At 39.4% G+C, this 16,173-nt stretch overlaps 1 protein-coding gene across 15 annotated transcripts in view; it reads left to right on the plus strand.

Annotated features, from left to right (window-relative positions):
- The window catches only part of ABI3BP (ABI family member 3 binding protein), a 160,973-nt gene extending 147,185 nt beyond the window's left edge, over window positions 1-13,788 (plus strand). For all 15 annotated transcript variants that reach the window (XM_020785011.3, XM_072993870.2, XM_072993873.2 and 12 more), the window contains 5 exons: window positions 4,245-4,324; window positions 5,894-5,923; window positions 8,739-8,900; window positions 9,825-9,947; window positions 11,756-13,788. In XM_020785011.3, the coding sequence (XP_020640670.3) occupies window positions 4,245-4,324; window positions 5,894-5,923; window positions 8,739-8,900; window positions 9,825-9,947; window positions 11,756-11,871 (511 nt within the window). In that variant the 3' untranslated portion in view covers window positions 11,872-13,788. The remainder of the gene's footprint in view (window positions 1-4,244; window positions 4,325-5,893; window positions 5,924-8,738; window positions 8,901-9,824; window positions 9,948-11,755) is intronic.
- The last annotated feature ends 2,385 nt before the right edge of the window (window positions 13,789-16,173 follow it).

Here is a 16,173-nt window from a genome sequence, read left to right on the forward strand (position 1 = left end):
CAAGCCTGTGTGATGCACAACTAGGAGGTGAGAAATACCGTATTTTTCGCTCCATAAGACGCACCTTTCCATAAGACGCACCAAATTTTTAGGAGAAGAAAACAGGAAAAAATTATCTGCTTTCTTCTCCTAAAATTTGGTGAGCCTTATGGAGAGGTCCATCTTATGGAACACACCCTAGGGTCCTAGGGTGTGTTCCAGGACCCTTTGGAGCCTCCCCCTGCCTCCCTCGGGGGCGAGAGGGGGTGAAATCGCCACCTTCTGGGGCTCTTCTGAAGTTTCCCAAGCCTCAGAAGAGCCCCCAAAGGTGGTGATTTCATCCCCTCTGGCCCCCAGGGGAGGCAGGGTCAGTCTCCAAAGAGTCCTAGAACACACCCTAGGACCCTTTGGAGACTCACCCTGCCTCCCCCGGGCGACAGAGGGGGCAAAATAGGCAGCTTTCAGGATCTTTTCTGAGCCTTTCCAGGCTCAGAAAAGGTCCTGGAAGCTCCCGATTTTGCCCCCGCTGTCCCCATGGGGGTGGGTGGGGGGGGTGCCCCTGCCCCTTCATGCATGCGTGCAAGTGCACACATGTGCGCTTGCACGAGCACCCCCACTCCTTTGCACAAGCACGAGGGTTGTCCCGCCTTCCTTGCACACAGACCCGTCCTCCCCCAACCAGTCCATGGTGACAAAAAGGTTGGGGACGACTATTCTAGAGGATACAGAAGGATTTTCTGAGCAAACAGAACATAATAGAATTGGAGGGGATGTCATTTTTCTAATGCGCTGGGCATTGAAGAGCACATGGAGCCCACAGGATGTACCTGCCTATCCTTGAGTTAGATAATAGAGATATGTGCTTACAAATTATGTATTGCTGACAAATATCCAACATAAGTGTTGACCTGTGGTAACTATGTCATGTAAACATGACCAGAGCATACAACTTGTTTATCATGGTTTATTCTAGGACATATCCAAGCTTGTAAACAATTTATTTACCTGAATATGTAATGCCAGGGCATGGGGTAGAATATTGTTAAGTTTCATATGGTTCAGATAATCTGATCATATGGCAAGATTTTATTGTGTTCGTGGTAACATAACATTTTGATACTAGTTGGCTGAGCTACCATTGTATCCTGGAATGTTCTTAATATTTTTGCTGAGAGAATGGGCCATCAATAGACCAGCTTCTCTGGAAAACAGTAAAAGTTGAATTTGGTTGGGATAAGTTCTCACAGGATAAGCTAGATGGGCAAGGAGTATAAAGCATGTTGAGAAGTGCTATCAGCATGAAAGAATTGGAAGGGTCAGTTTGCTCCGGGGCAGAGGTAACTACAACAGGTACTATAGTAAGTGAGCTAAAGAAGTAGCCGCATTGGTATGCCACAATGTAAAATGATCTTAAGCAGCACAGTGGGAAAGGGGGACAAACTGTCACCAGAAGGAAGGGTGAGAGAAAAGAAACTTGTTAAACAGAAAGGCTTATGGAGGTCAAAATGGAAAGAACATGTGATGGAAGCATATAATTAACAAAAGGAGGTGCTAAAGGAAACTGCAAATGGATGCACTGAGATCCAGAGAAATCATGGTAGCAATAATAACTTGGTGAGCGGAGCCTGCCAAATGCAGAAATAATATGCAACTGGATTTTTCCAATACTGAATTATTCCAGTTTAAAGTGGAATATTTTGGTATGCACAAAAGAATGACAGATCATGGGTTTTGACTGGGCAGAAGTGCACAAAGCATTAGTCTTAAATGTATACTCCAGCCAAAGGCACCACTGCCTTTTCCTTTTTTAGTATTTTGCGAGAGAGGTCAGTAAAATATGAAAGACTGAACCTACCAAAATGTCTGAAATGTGCAACTATTAAAAGTTAGAGATCCCTATCTGATCATCAAAGAGAATGGGGGAGAAAAACAAGCATATAGGAAAGGGTTAACTTTTTTTTTTACCTTGAACTGGAATTGAGGCTAGACTTGAAGTCTGATTTAAAAAGCAAAGTGTCTCTCTAAGGCTATAGTTCTATACACACTTAATAGTAACCGCATGCTGTCAAGTTGATTTTGATGTACAGCAACACTTTCCAGGGTTTTCTAGGTAGAAAATAGTCATAAGTGATTTACCATTCCCTTCTTCTGGGGGCACCTTGGACTGTGCAGCTTGCCCAAGGCTACACAAACTGGCTCTTCTCCTAGTAGGGAATCAGACTCCCAACCTCTGACTCTATAGTCACATACCTAAACCACAGAGCTATGCAGACAGCTCCCCCTATATACACTTCTCTGATATTAAGTACCTTTGAACTTAATGTGACTTATTTCCTCCCCCCCCCCTTTGAATTCAGTGTGTTTGGTTTTCCAGTTCACATAGGCACCATTCCAAATTACTATTGCAGCACACAGTTTAAGATGGATGTTTCCCCAGAGATAATTTCAGCCTCACAATAGCAGGAGAAGTAGTACAACCCAACTAAACTGAAGCACTTTTGAGCTTTATGCATTTAGATTAACCCCTTATCATTACTTGAAAGTAATGGGATAGGGGTGTTTAACTTTAACTAGAGTATACCATGTGTGTCTTTGGAGTTCATCCTTGCAGGAGCCCACAGTACAAAGCTATATCACAAACAAAATGCAAATATTTTTGCTTTAAATAAGTGAATTGTTTTTGTTAATGGTTGTTGTGGGGTTTTAGGGCTGTTTGGCCATCTTCTGGAGGGTTTTCTTCGTAACGTTTCACCAGTCTCTGTGTCTGGCATCTTCAGAGAACAGGAGCTAGAACTCTGTCTGTGTTCTGGTGTAGTGTGTGGGATTGTTGAGTATTTGTAGCTGTGGGATCAAGTTTTTGTTCTTTTCTGATCCCACAGCTACAAATACTCAACAATCCCACACACTACACCAGAACACAGACAGAGTTCTAGCTCCTGTTCTCTGAAGATGCCAGACACAGAGACTCGTGAAACGTTAAGAAGAAAAACCTCCAGAAGATGGCCAAACAGCCCAAAAAAACACAACAACAACCTTCAAGAATACATTGTTTTTATAAATGTTTTGGGTTAGTGGCAACCTGTAGTCCTTTCTATAACCAGTGGATCCAACAATATCTTACCACCAACAATAAATTACAACCTGCTGTTCAAACAACAGGTAATGTTCTGCAACACGCCAATGTGATGTGTTTCTTTCTTCGTTAGGGAAGTACCGTGATAGGTACACCTTTTCTGCTTGAACTCTTAAACTGATATTTAACAGGCTTTTAAAATTCCTTTGTTACTTTTCTATGCATTTGCATTTTTGCACTGTCACATGATTTGGAAAATAGTACAGTGACTTCTGTTTGCCAGGATCCCATATGGGATAGCAATTTCCTATGGAAAAAGTCCACATTGTAATAAATAACATTCACTTAATTTGTACAAATCCATTTATTCTCATGTGTGGTGTGGGCTGAACTGTTAAACCAATCTGGTTCTTAGTTTACTCCATTACCTGAAGGCAAAAGCTATTCGGTGTGTGTTAATTAGTGGTTCTGTTTTTCTCCCGCATTCTCTTGGAAGTTAACTGCAAGACCATCTTGCTGTTCAGGGAGCTTCATAGACTGACCAAAACTAATGAAGTAGCAGTGGTTTCTGGACTTTGAACCTGCAAAATATGTGGACAAAACATTCTGAGAGTGGAAGAACCACCTTATTCCCAACAACTTTTTGACTCTTCCAACATTGGAGAGACAAAGACCACAGAGGGAGATTTCAATTCTCTCCAACTCTCCATCCTCAGTTGGGGAGAACTGAAAAATACTGTTGCTTCTAGAATGTTCTGTATATGGTTCACAGTGTTGGTATTAAACATTTAGTGCCTGTTAGAACTTTAGACAGCGTATCTCAAAAAGCATCTCTTCCCATAGGTACTTGACAAAACCTGTAACTCATCTTGAGAGGTTCTTTTATAGATGGCTTCCTGAAAAAAATTAGGCAGGTGGCAGCAAGACGGAGGGCCTTCACATTTATGGTGTGCCAGTTGTTGAATACCTCCTAAAGGAGACCATGTCAGAACTTTTATTTTCTTTCATGGTGTGTTTCTGCAGAATATCTGGAATCTAACACAGAATTATGTTTCCATGGGAGCATTTACCTAGCACTTTCTATTAAGTTCTTAAAACAGTCCTTTAAGGTACGTTGGTATTATGATTTATTGAGATGCTTGATATTCATAATTGGGTCAGAGAGCATTTTTTTTACTCATTTTCTTCCTAGTTATGAATTTGTTGTGATACCTAGCAACCCTCTTGGTGAAGGTCCGAGTAGTGAATCAAAGCCATTTAAAACTGAATCAGGTAAGAATTTCAATAATTAGGATCTGATTATTTTTATTTCTAATCTTATTGCTGTTGGGTTTTATTTTAGCATGCCATAAACCACTCAGTATAGTGTGACACACTAAATGGGGGCAGTATAGAAATTAAAAAATTATGTATGTATGTATGTATGTATGTATGTATGTATGTATGTATGGATGGATGGATGGATGGATGGATGGATGGATGGATGGATGGATGGATTTATTTATTTATTTATTTATTTATTTATTTATTTATTTACCCCACTTTTCTTCTTAAAAGGACCCAGTGCATATATAAATTATATAAATTAGACACGAGTCTCTTTAGCTCATTACAGTTCTTAACATTACCCGCATAGTGGAAAACAGAAAATGATTACATTCCGTCAAGTCAGTTCCAACTTATGGAGACTCCCTCCAAGGTTTTTCAGGTACCAATTACTCAGACGTGGTTTACCATTGGCTTCTTCTGGGGGCATTTGGGGACTGTGTAGGTGTCCAAGACCACACAGGCTGGATTTTCAACTCTATAGCACAGAGGTGAATGAAAGTCCTAACCTCTGGCTCCACAACCAGGTACTCTATCTCACTGAGCTATCCATCCAGCTAAAATAGCATTTAGAGATGTTCATTATGAGATCACAGGATCTTGCAATAGAACTTTTTGAAATGCAATATAAAAATGCTTTTAAAATGCAACAAGTCTTTCTTTTGTATAATATGAACCAGAATGATGCTGCTGCAGAATTCTTTAAAAGAAAAACCAGCAACTCCCCATTAAATTGTAAAATATTAAAGTTATATCATGTAAAATTGTAATCAAATTGCTGTAATTTCATTTCAGCTTGACTAGAACAGATGTTCTAGTTTTAAAAAGGAATAAACTGATACTATTGTGATTTGGACATGTAATGAGAAGACAAGATTCACTAGAAAAGGCAAGCATGCTAGGAAGAGTGAAAAGCAGTAGGAAAAGAAGAAGACTTAACATGAGATGGATTGACCTAGTAAAAGGAGCCATGGCTTTTAGTTTGCAAGCCCTGCACAGGGCTGTTAGAGATAGAAACTTTTAGAAGTCATTACTTCATAGAGGCACAATGAATTAAAAGCAGCTCATTGACAAACAATAGAATAGGGTGGACGTAAAGCAGTTAAAGTCCTTTGGATATACTTTGTTAATCTGCAGTAGAGCCGCAAAGATTTCTGACTCCCAGCTGCTTGACAACAGTGGCACAAAATGAATGAATACTAGTTGGTGCATCTTAAGGATCTGGTAAAAAACAAAGCAGATCACAAAAACCTGAAATCTTCCTATTCCTGTTCTAGCAGCACTAGAGAAATACTATTTTTAAAAACACTCCCTTCCATACTTTAATGTAGTCCTTGAGTAATTTATTTGTTAAATGTAGTTCCACAACAGTTTTGCCTAAAATGGAGGCACTTATAAATGTACAGATTCTAATTTACGTCAACTACAAAGAAAGAATCTTTTTCCCTAGTATACTTGAATGTGCTGTTATTTTGCAGTCTGACCCAGTGGTGTGTTTTCCTTTTTCCTCTGTAGCCGATCCCCGAGTAACTGAGCCAATTTCAAGTAAGTCCTGTATACCTATAACATACTCTGTTGAAAACATTTTTCTGAGATGAGATAATGTACTGCTATATGACAGAGTGGATTTGGAAGAGAAAGGCATTTTGCACATGATTTCACTTTTTCAGCCTATACCATTTGCAAAGAATTCTTGCCAGTCTAAATGTTTACCTGAGCATTGCCCAAACAACATGGTGTGGTACTCCAGTGGCACAAAACCAACAGCTTGAATTGTGCCAGGCACAGCTCGTATTTTCTCAGCCCTGTCATTAAATTAAAAGACAGGTTTGTGAAATGAATAGGTTGTTTCTCACTTAATAAGTGATTTAACAGAACACATGGCAGTGTTCTACCACTGTGCTGTAGAAAATACAGGATCAGGTTCTGCTTGAACTCTAAAAAATTTAGAGTGCAGTGAAAAAAAATGCCCTCAACTTACAGTATATTAAAGGAATCTTCATCCCTTACAAGGTCTCTAAAAACAAAACAATCAACAGATTTAAAAGGGAGTTAAATGTCTTCATTCAGGAGACTCAGTCTGAATACTGTGTAAATATACGTATTGTACTTTTCTTTGGCTTCTTACTATATTCATTTAATACAGCTTGGGGTAAAACTTTCTCCTCAGCATTTAATTTATAAAAATTAATTTATAATTTCTAGTCTGGCTTTCAGTTCTAAAAAGGCCCCCAAGCTGCTTATGTCATCAGTAAAACCATAAACACAATGAACAAAGAATGATGAAAAAGAAATCCAGCTAAAATAACAGGGCAAATGGGAACTTTTTAAAAGTTGAAACAATAAAGAAAACTTAGCAGGAAAGAAAAGCTTCCCTCCTGACACACACACACACACACACACACACACACACACACACACACACACACACACACACACACACACACACACACACACACACACACACACACACACGTGTAATAAAGGAGGGGCCAACGTTCTGTAGTCTAGTCCCCAAAGGTCCTTGTCTACTTCTAGGTTTCCTTCAATATATTGTTCTCACTATATTAGACCTCTTTAGGTTGAAACCTTTAAAAGTGTAAAAATTTCAATAAATGGACAAATCAATCCTCTGTCAGAATCAAAATAAGTTGACTATATTACATCTACTTTTTCCAGCCTGACTTAGATAACATCACCCCACATTTGTACCAAAGTACTGTGAACAGAATGTGGTGCAAACATTTCTCCATTGGTGCCCATTTTCAAAATTGCCTTGCTAATCCACTATATCCTTCCAGGGCTATCTAATTTACATGACTATCCCATATCATGACACATCTAAAGCATAATTTTCTCCCACATCAATTAAGATCATTGAAGAATCTTCCGCAGAAGCTGTTACCTTTAGAAGTGAGATGAGTAGCTACTTGAAGAAGGGTTTTTTTCTATGGTAGAACTCAAATTATGATACTTTCTTCCCAGCTGCTTTCTTGTGGCACCAACCTTTCACCTTCAAGCGCTAGTCACAGTCTCTCTATTTACCTCAAGCTTTTAATGAGGATTTGAATAGCGCTAAACTTAAACTTAAACCCATGCCCTTGCTTATAGCCTGGGAGGGAGAACTGCAGGAAGATTGCCCATCTGACAAAACTGTACTCACCTTGATGCTGTGAACTGCTACTTCTCCATCCCCCACCCAAAGGCTTAGAAACATATTTTGGGGCAGCAGAATGTGCGGGTGGCAAGCACTGCCAGACCTTGGCAGAAAGTATAAGGCTGAAAGTCCCAGACATCCTAGTAGGAAAAAGAGATCTATCAGTTCTACAAATCCTCTGTGGGGGGGAAGCTGTACCCAAATCCAGATGAATCCTCCGCAGCTTTTCTGTGCTCCAAAATAAGCTTTTGAGTCTTGGGGCTCAAGGGAAGGAAAGGGGGAATTACAAAAGTGGGTAATTTAGGAGGGACCATTGAGCATTTTTACTGTTCCATTAGCATGCCCTGCATAGTGCTTCCCAATCTTGGGTACCCAGATGTTTTTGGACTACAATTCCCAGAAATCCTGGCCAGGACACCTAGTGGTGAAGGCTTCTGGGAGTTTTAGTCCAAGAACATCTGGAGACCCAAGGCTGAGAACCACAGCCCTCATAGCCTGGCACCTTTTGCACCCTCCCGGTGTAGGATGCCTTTTAATGGCCTTTTATGCACTCCTTACCTACGTAGCAGTTTAAGAAATAGAACACTTATTTATTAATTAATTTGTTTATGACATAAAATTATATCATTTATTTATTATTTGTAAAAATCATGCTATTTATTTATTTATGAAATTAAAATGTCAGATGAAATATGTGTTTTATTTCTTAATTTGTTATTTTGTACTTGTGTTTTACTGCATTGGATCCATGATCTGCTGGCAGGCTGCCCCCAGCCAACATGTCCACTGCATGAAATGAATGTTGGACTAGATAGGCTTCTAGTTTTAACCCAACATGGGCCTTCCTATGTACTCCAGTCACAAAAGATGCCTCCTCTTGATTTTCAAAGATTACATACATGCAGGGATGGGAAAGAGGAAGAACATCTTCACTCAGTCATTCATGTTCCATTTTCAAGCTGGGGGAATGCCTGGAAAGTGGGCAAGAAACCCTTCTGTGCCAACCCAGTTTCACAACTTAATACGCTAAGTCTTAATTTTGTTTGTTTACTATTGTGAGTTGATGCAATTGTTTCACTGTCAAAATTGGGAGAGACGTTTTATAAACATATGTAAATCAATCATGTTAATAAGTTGTTTTTCATTTGATTACAGTGTTTATGCTGCTTTTTTTTCACCAACAAAATACTTGTTCTCTAACAGTGGGAAAAGATGCAATCTGGACTCAAATCAAATTTAACTCTGACACCTATTCTGAATGCAAAGGGAAGCAGTTTGTTAAGAGGACGTGGTACAAGAAGTTTGTTGGTGTGCAGCTGTGCAATTCTCTCCGATATAAAATCTACCTAAGCGATTCACTTACAGGTATGAAACTGAAGGCAATTACTTACAATGGAATCTCAGCAAGTATGCATCTGAGTGGATGATGTCCTGTGGCAATTCACATAATAGCTGATTATGTGAGTTGCACAGGGTATCATCCACTAAGAGCTTTATGGACCAGTACTGATGCACTGAAAATAGATTTTTAGCATGTCCTTATTGCAGAAAGCAGAGAGCAGTTATGTGGTACGACACTGAACATTGACAGGGAGTGTTGCTCAAGCCTGAGAATGACTTACACACCTACAATCAAAAAATCACTATCACAGAGCCAATTAAATCATATGCAGTCTCAGGATAGCATCCACATTCTTCAGCTCTCACCACCACTTACTTTTGGGTGCCAGACCTTGCACCGGTTATGGATTGGACACTCAGCTGGTTATGTAACAGATTTCCCAAAGAGAAGGCTATGAAAGAGGGGAAACACTGCGAGATTCACCTTATTTGAATGGCATTTTTCCATTTGGATTTTGGCCAGTGTGCTGTGACAGTATGTAACATGGAACATAACAGACTGAACTAGCCCCCTTTGCTTCACCCAGAATGCCACTGTAACATCCATCAGCAAATGCCAATCTCATATCAGAATACAAGTATGCAGTCTTATGGAAATGGATTATAGAGAATTTCTGTGTTACTTCATTAACATATGACAGGCAATTCTGCCTGATGATGCATCTGTCTACATAGCACATAAGACAAGCCACATTCATAGCTGGTAGCTATTTGGAATAGTGGGCAGTGAACAGGATGCACATTTGGTGGGCCTGTCGTGCATGCACTGGGAATGAACAGTCCTAGGAACATGCTGGTTTTTAAATGTATTCTACTAATATTTCTCTAATCTCTTTTAATGACATTTAAATTCTATGCATCCTTTAAATATGTTCTTGCTGTTTTCAGGTACATTTTATAATATTGGAGACCAGAGAGGACATGGAGAAGATCACTGTCAATTTGTGGACTCATATTTAGATGGAAGAACTGGGCAACAGCTTCCATCAGATCAGCTACCAACCAAGGATGGTACGTTCTAAATGGTTTTGGTGGGACCCAACACAACTCTCAAGCAAGAAGTTTAGCTAATTCCAGAAGGAACAATTTCTAGGAAAATACTGTTCTGCAAAATACTTTCTCCACCTTCCAAATGTAATAAGTTGACTTTCAGAGCAATTAGATTCTTGCTGTTTCAATAGTTAAGGCATACTTGTGAAAATGAAAGGTGTTAAATAATCAATCTTCACTTATTTCAGCCATAGCTATTACTTGTTCATAGGAATTGAGAGAAACAAGATATACATTTCATCCACTTGTGCTCATATGAATGAAATCAAATGATATTCATCGAATTTATAAGTCTAGCAGAGTTCTCTGGATGGTTTATAAACAAAACCAATGACAAATTTACATAAAATGCTACTTAAAAGTAGAACAAAGTATTTTAGAAAAAGCACTTTAAACCGGTAATAAAGTTTCACTAAAACATTTTAAAAAGAAGCAAAAATGTAAGGCATACAGCATAATAATAGTAATAATGTGCCATCACATTGATTCTGACTTATAGAGGCCCTTTCCAGGATTTGCTAGGTATACTCAGAAGTGGTTTACTATTCCCTTCTTTTGGGGACTTTCTGTGCAGCTTGCCTAAGGCTACAAAGGTTGGCTCTTCTCCAGGGAATCAAGCTTCTGACCTGTAGCTCTGCAGCCTGGTACCCAAGTGACTTCGACCCACTTCATCTTAGGACATCTACACATCTAAAATAATTCCAAGACACAACATAATAACATTTTTAAAGCGGTGAAGGATTAAGAGTTCTCACCTCATACAAAACAGATTGAGAGTGCAGTCCAGAGGTCCCTGGGTGTCTTTAGGCAGTATGATAGATTACATTTCCCTATATACCCACTATTCAAAGGCAGACAGGAAGAGCCATGTTCTGGCACTCCTCCCATTTGTGGACCATTGCCAATCCATTTTCAGTGCTTTTGGACACTATTGGTCTATCCAAGCCATATGAGCAGTAAGCAAAACTTCTATTTTGAAATGCTTACTAGTATTGGTTCAAGCTCAAATATCTACATATGTACTTGATTAGCCTCTCTTAATTCATATCTTAGTAAACACCCCCCGACCCCCAAAAAAGAATGAAGTTCCTTCAGGAACTTTTCTTATTTTACTCAGATTTAAAACCACTAGTACATTCAGCAGGGAACCACAACAAATCCCGTTTCCTTAATGATTGTATAGAACCAATGTAGTGTACTAGATAGTTTTGGACTCAGAAAACCTGGTTTCAAATCCCCACTTGGACATGGAAATTCACTGGAGAATGGCAAAATAGGAAAACCACTCCTTTAATGTCTCATGTACCTTAAAAATCCTAGTAGAGTAGCCATGATTTGTAAGCTAGTCAGTGGCACATAACAATGATTATGTATGATGTAGGTGTGCAGTCTGGAGTTTCAATGTATTCGCAAAGGCTTTCACAGCCAGAATCTAATGGTTGTTGTGGGTTTTTCGGGCTCTTTGGCCGTGTTCTGAAGGCTGTTCTTCCAACACTTCGCCAGTCTCTGTGGCCGGCATCTTCAGAGGACTGGAGTAGGAATTCTGGACAGAGTTCCTACTCCTGTCGTCTGAAGATGCCGGCCATAGAGACTGGCGAAACGTCAGGAAGAACAACCTTCAGAACACAGCCAAAGAGCCCAAAAAACCCACAACAACCAGTCTGGAGTCTGTTCGAATGTTACATTTTAAAGTACCAATATAAATACTTTCCTTATGTACCTAAAAGAATCTTGTGCTTCTTGGGCCTTTCTCTCTTTTTTTAAACCAGGCTTTTTTAGAGCTGTACGGCAAGAACCTGTAAACTTTGGAAGAATAGGAGCTGGAACACACATTAACTACGTTCACTGGTATGAGTGTGGAACCACAATACCTGGGAAATGGTAGAACAAGAAATGAACTGAATAAAGAAAGACAGCATCCAGCCATGACTATCACAGAGCTCATAGATGGAACTATATCATGTTATTTGTTGTGACACTTACCATACTGAAATGTAATGTACATTCAGTAGCATTGGCTGCCTAACTGTAGTTGTCCAGATCTACAGATTTGTTGTAGGAAGACGTAGGATATTTCATAGAAGGATATCTTGGGAAGCTGGCTCCCTATTAGTCTCTTATGGTACCATCTACGTATTCTAAAAGATGTAGTTTATTATTTATCATGGTTGTGACATTTTGAGACATCTTTATTGAAACATATACATATTCTGATTTTTTCTGATGTATACTGCCAAAGTTGCTGTTCTTGTTTATTTTCAAACACATTTAAATTATTATAAGGTTAGTGCCTAAATAACCTTTCTGCCACTTCATACACCCAGTCTGAAAATGTGCAATTCTCCAACATCATTTGAACAATCACTAAACCAGTAACACTAGACATGTCTGCACTCAAGACTGCATCAAATAAAACAATGACAAACTGAAATGTCAGGGAACCATGTTACTAACCCAAGACCAATAAGGATTCTACCATACAGACATTTGGTAAAACCTTGTCACCAGTCTGCCATGGCGAGATTTGTGATTGGTAGAAATTCTCCATCCCAATAGGGCTTTAAAATATAGCATTAAGAGCATTCTGGAACTGTTAAAAGGGTTACACAGACATTTTCCTGTCACATTTACTTTTGGGGCAAATGGAAGTTATATATCATTGTAGATTTTTGTCTCTCTTTAGTGATTTCCACTGTACTTTAATGCCTGCAGATGAATGCTGCTACAGCAAACAAGAAACAAATTATAAGCATATACCTTAACACCATCTATCTTTATGAAGAAAAACAGACTGCCATATTTTTATAACATGTCCCCGCTTCGCCCCCCACTTTTCTACCTAAAAATTAAGAAAACAGCTTTGAGTATTCAGCCTCTGGGCTCAGAATGCTCAGACATTAGGAGTCCCTGTTGAATCTGAGCCTAGAGGCTCCACCTCCAACTAGGTGTGTTCCAATTGGTTTGTTCAGCATCAGCTGACAGCAGTTCTATAAGGCTCATGATTGGAGGAAGCTAGCTGAAGAAGGCGTTTACAAAGGCAAGGTACGAGCCGTTTTCTTCTCTCCTCAGTTATCTCAGCTTACTTCTGTGTAAAAGACACCCCTCAATTTTAGTATAATGGTTTTAGGGGAAAGTAGCATCTTATACACGGAAAAACAAGGTACTCTGATTTGCATTTCCAAGTGCTAGGCACAGTTGCATTATGTCTCTTATGAAGGAGACATACATTAAGTACAGCTCCCCTCTTTAAAAATACACATCAGACATTCAATCCTTGTTTCCAGAAAAAGTTCAAAATACAGCATATCCACTCATAACTGACACATTCAACAGACTACCACAGCAAGAGTTAAGTCAGGTTTGCAGGTGTACCTTTGACAAACTAGTATGACCATGAAGTTTTATCTGAGTCAAGTGCACATTCATGCAGATTTTAATAAAATACATGTGGAATTATTGCCAAGCATACAAAAATGCATACTTTTTAGTGTATTTAAAGCCTCCAAGTTTTTTTATGTAAAACTGTAAGAGGAATGTGATCTGTTTTGTAGGTTGAAAACTTGATGACTATTTTTGAAAATGTCTGAGTCCTTCCCCTTTACACAAAAGTGCTATATTTGTATTGCTTCAACATGTAAACATTATATATAAAGAGATGTAGGATTTTGAAGGTGCTTATTCAATGTAAGAAAATATAAAGGAGGAACACAAGGAATATTTGCATTGGTTGTTTGTAAAAAAAAACTTCTAAGTACATTGCAGGTACACTGTACTCTTAATAAAAAGTATTTTAAATCATAAATAGTATTTGATCCATTGGTGTACAGCAAACTCACAAACAGAATTGCTAAAACTCAGTTACCAGATGTCCAGATCTGAAATTAATCTAGTTTGCTTGATGTGATCAGGTCTTCCACCAAATTCAGAATACCACATCTTAAATTATAAAGGTAGTGTCTTTAATGCGGACTGTGGTATTATTCTGATAGTGAGATCAGATTGTACAATAACTTTGAAACATGAGCCAAAATCTCATGTGTACTTAAACTCACTGGCCTCGTGAAATTGGTTGCAAACAAGGCTGCTGGCTTTACAACTATGTGTGAGATAGTGGGAGCACCAACTGTTTAAAGATGTACTTCCACATAGGTCCATAACACTTAAATTACAAACATGCTTCTTCAGAGGATATGTAGCCCCATTAAGTTAAGCTCTCCAAAGCAAAATTGAAAGTAGATGAATGCAAGAAATAGATTAGTACTACAGTGGTGCCTCGCTTAGTGGCGTTAATCCATTCCAGGAAAAACATTGCTAAGCGATTTTAAAAAGCCCATAGAAACGCATTAAAACATGTTTAATGCGTTCCTATGGGCTTAAAAACTGGCCTTATGCGAAGATCCTCCATAGGGGCAGCCATTTTTGGTGCCTCTAAAGCAGGCTTGTCCAACCTGCGGCCCGAGGGCCGCATGCGGCCCAGGTCAGCTCGTAATGTGGCCCAGTGCAATTTTTTATTTTTAAAGAAATTCCAAAGTTTCAAGTTACACTGCCGACGCTTGCAGCCAGAATGTGGCCGGGGCATGTCATAACAGTAGAGGGGGAGAGAGGGAAGGAAGGAAGGAGTGGGAGGGGAGAGGACAGGGGGGCTGCGTGACTGTATTGTGCCATCCCCGTCAATAGGTGGATCCCCTCCCGGCCGCATAAAGCCGCCGAAGTTGAAGCTGGCAGCCTCTGCTCTCTGAGATCGCAGCTGCTGGTAAGCAGGCTGCGGAGGACGGCTAGGGCTGCTCCCCATGCGGCCCAAACCAAATGTATGTGCGGCCCAAACCAAATTTTCAATTTCTAATGTGGCCCAGGGAAGGTGAAAGGTTGGACACCCCTGCTCTAAAGCGAGGCAAAACAGTGGGTGCCATTTTGGAACTGCCGATCAGCTGTGCAAAAAGGATCGCTTTGCCATGATCGCTTCCCGCGATCATCACAAAGCAATTTTTCCCCATAGGGGCCATCGCTAAGCGATCGCTCTGGCGATGGCCAAAAGCCCATCGCTAAGCGATTTCATATCTCAATGGAGCGATCGCTAAGCGAGGCACCACTGTACCACCTACACCAAAATAGTGGTATTCTTCAAAATATTCTGGATAAAATAGACAATACATGTTATTGACAAATTCATGAATACTATAGTGGCAAAGTGATCTTAAAATATTTTTGATCTATTTAGGGGTATTTTTAAATGACAAATTGCGATATTTTTCTTTTAAACTGACTTTCATTGAAAAAGGGTTAATGCATTCTGTATTTATACTTGCATTTCACAGAAGCCGTTTTGTACTCTGACCTTCTATGATCCCATTCTGACACAAGAATCCAGTTATTTAGTCTCAGCTCAGTAATGTTTCTAAACAATTTCCAATATATTGACTGGTGAACAGGTTCAGTAGCAGCTGTTTACTGTATTTGTGTAGTCTGATACATCTATGTATCGGCATCTCAGTTGCTTCTTCAACCACAATGCCCTGTATCAATACTAAGTCTCTATGCAGCTCTCCATTTCAAACTATGTACCGAGAGAGGAAACCAGGAGAAAAAAAGTTTCATTGCTGCTCTGTAAGAACCCCTCCATATGTAGGCTCTGTGCTGCATAGAAAGAACTGGGCTTCAAGAAATTCATTCGAAAACATTTTTGCACCTTATTCCCATTAATAGTCATGGCTCATTCAATTCAAGCTTACCTGCAAGTTTATCATGGTGCAAGAAATTATTGAAGATTTAGGAACACTTATTGCTAACTGAATATTAAATGATGCATCAGTCACTTGCAACAGTCTAACTTTCTATTTTTAGAGACTGGTCTCAGATACCTCCTATATACTTCTGAACTTCCTTTTTATTCCAATAGAGTAGATATATAATGTTCCACGTAATGTCAATGCAGGGCTATGCCTGCATGGATTGGGAAATTCTGCAGGTGCTGAACTGCATGAAATAACTACCCACTTCATTAGTATAATTTCAATTTGCTTTACACCACATAGCCACTATGTAGGAATAAGTATTAGGTCCACAGTGCTTCACCCACCCACCCCACCTTCATATTTCTTGGTCTACATTTGTGTCATCAAATATGCTGAATAAACACAATTGTGTTTAGTCACAATCAATAAACAAAATTATCACAATAAAACAGTAG

The sequence above is a fragment of the Pogona vitticeps genome, chromosome 3 (assembly GCF_051106095.1).
Source record: "Pogona vitticeps strain Pit_001003342236 chromosome 3, PviZW2.1, whole genome shotgun sequence".
Classification (NCBI taxonomy): domain Eukaryota; kingdom Metazoa; phylum Chordata; class Lepidosauria; order Squamata; family Agamidae; genus Pogona; species Pogona vitticeps.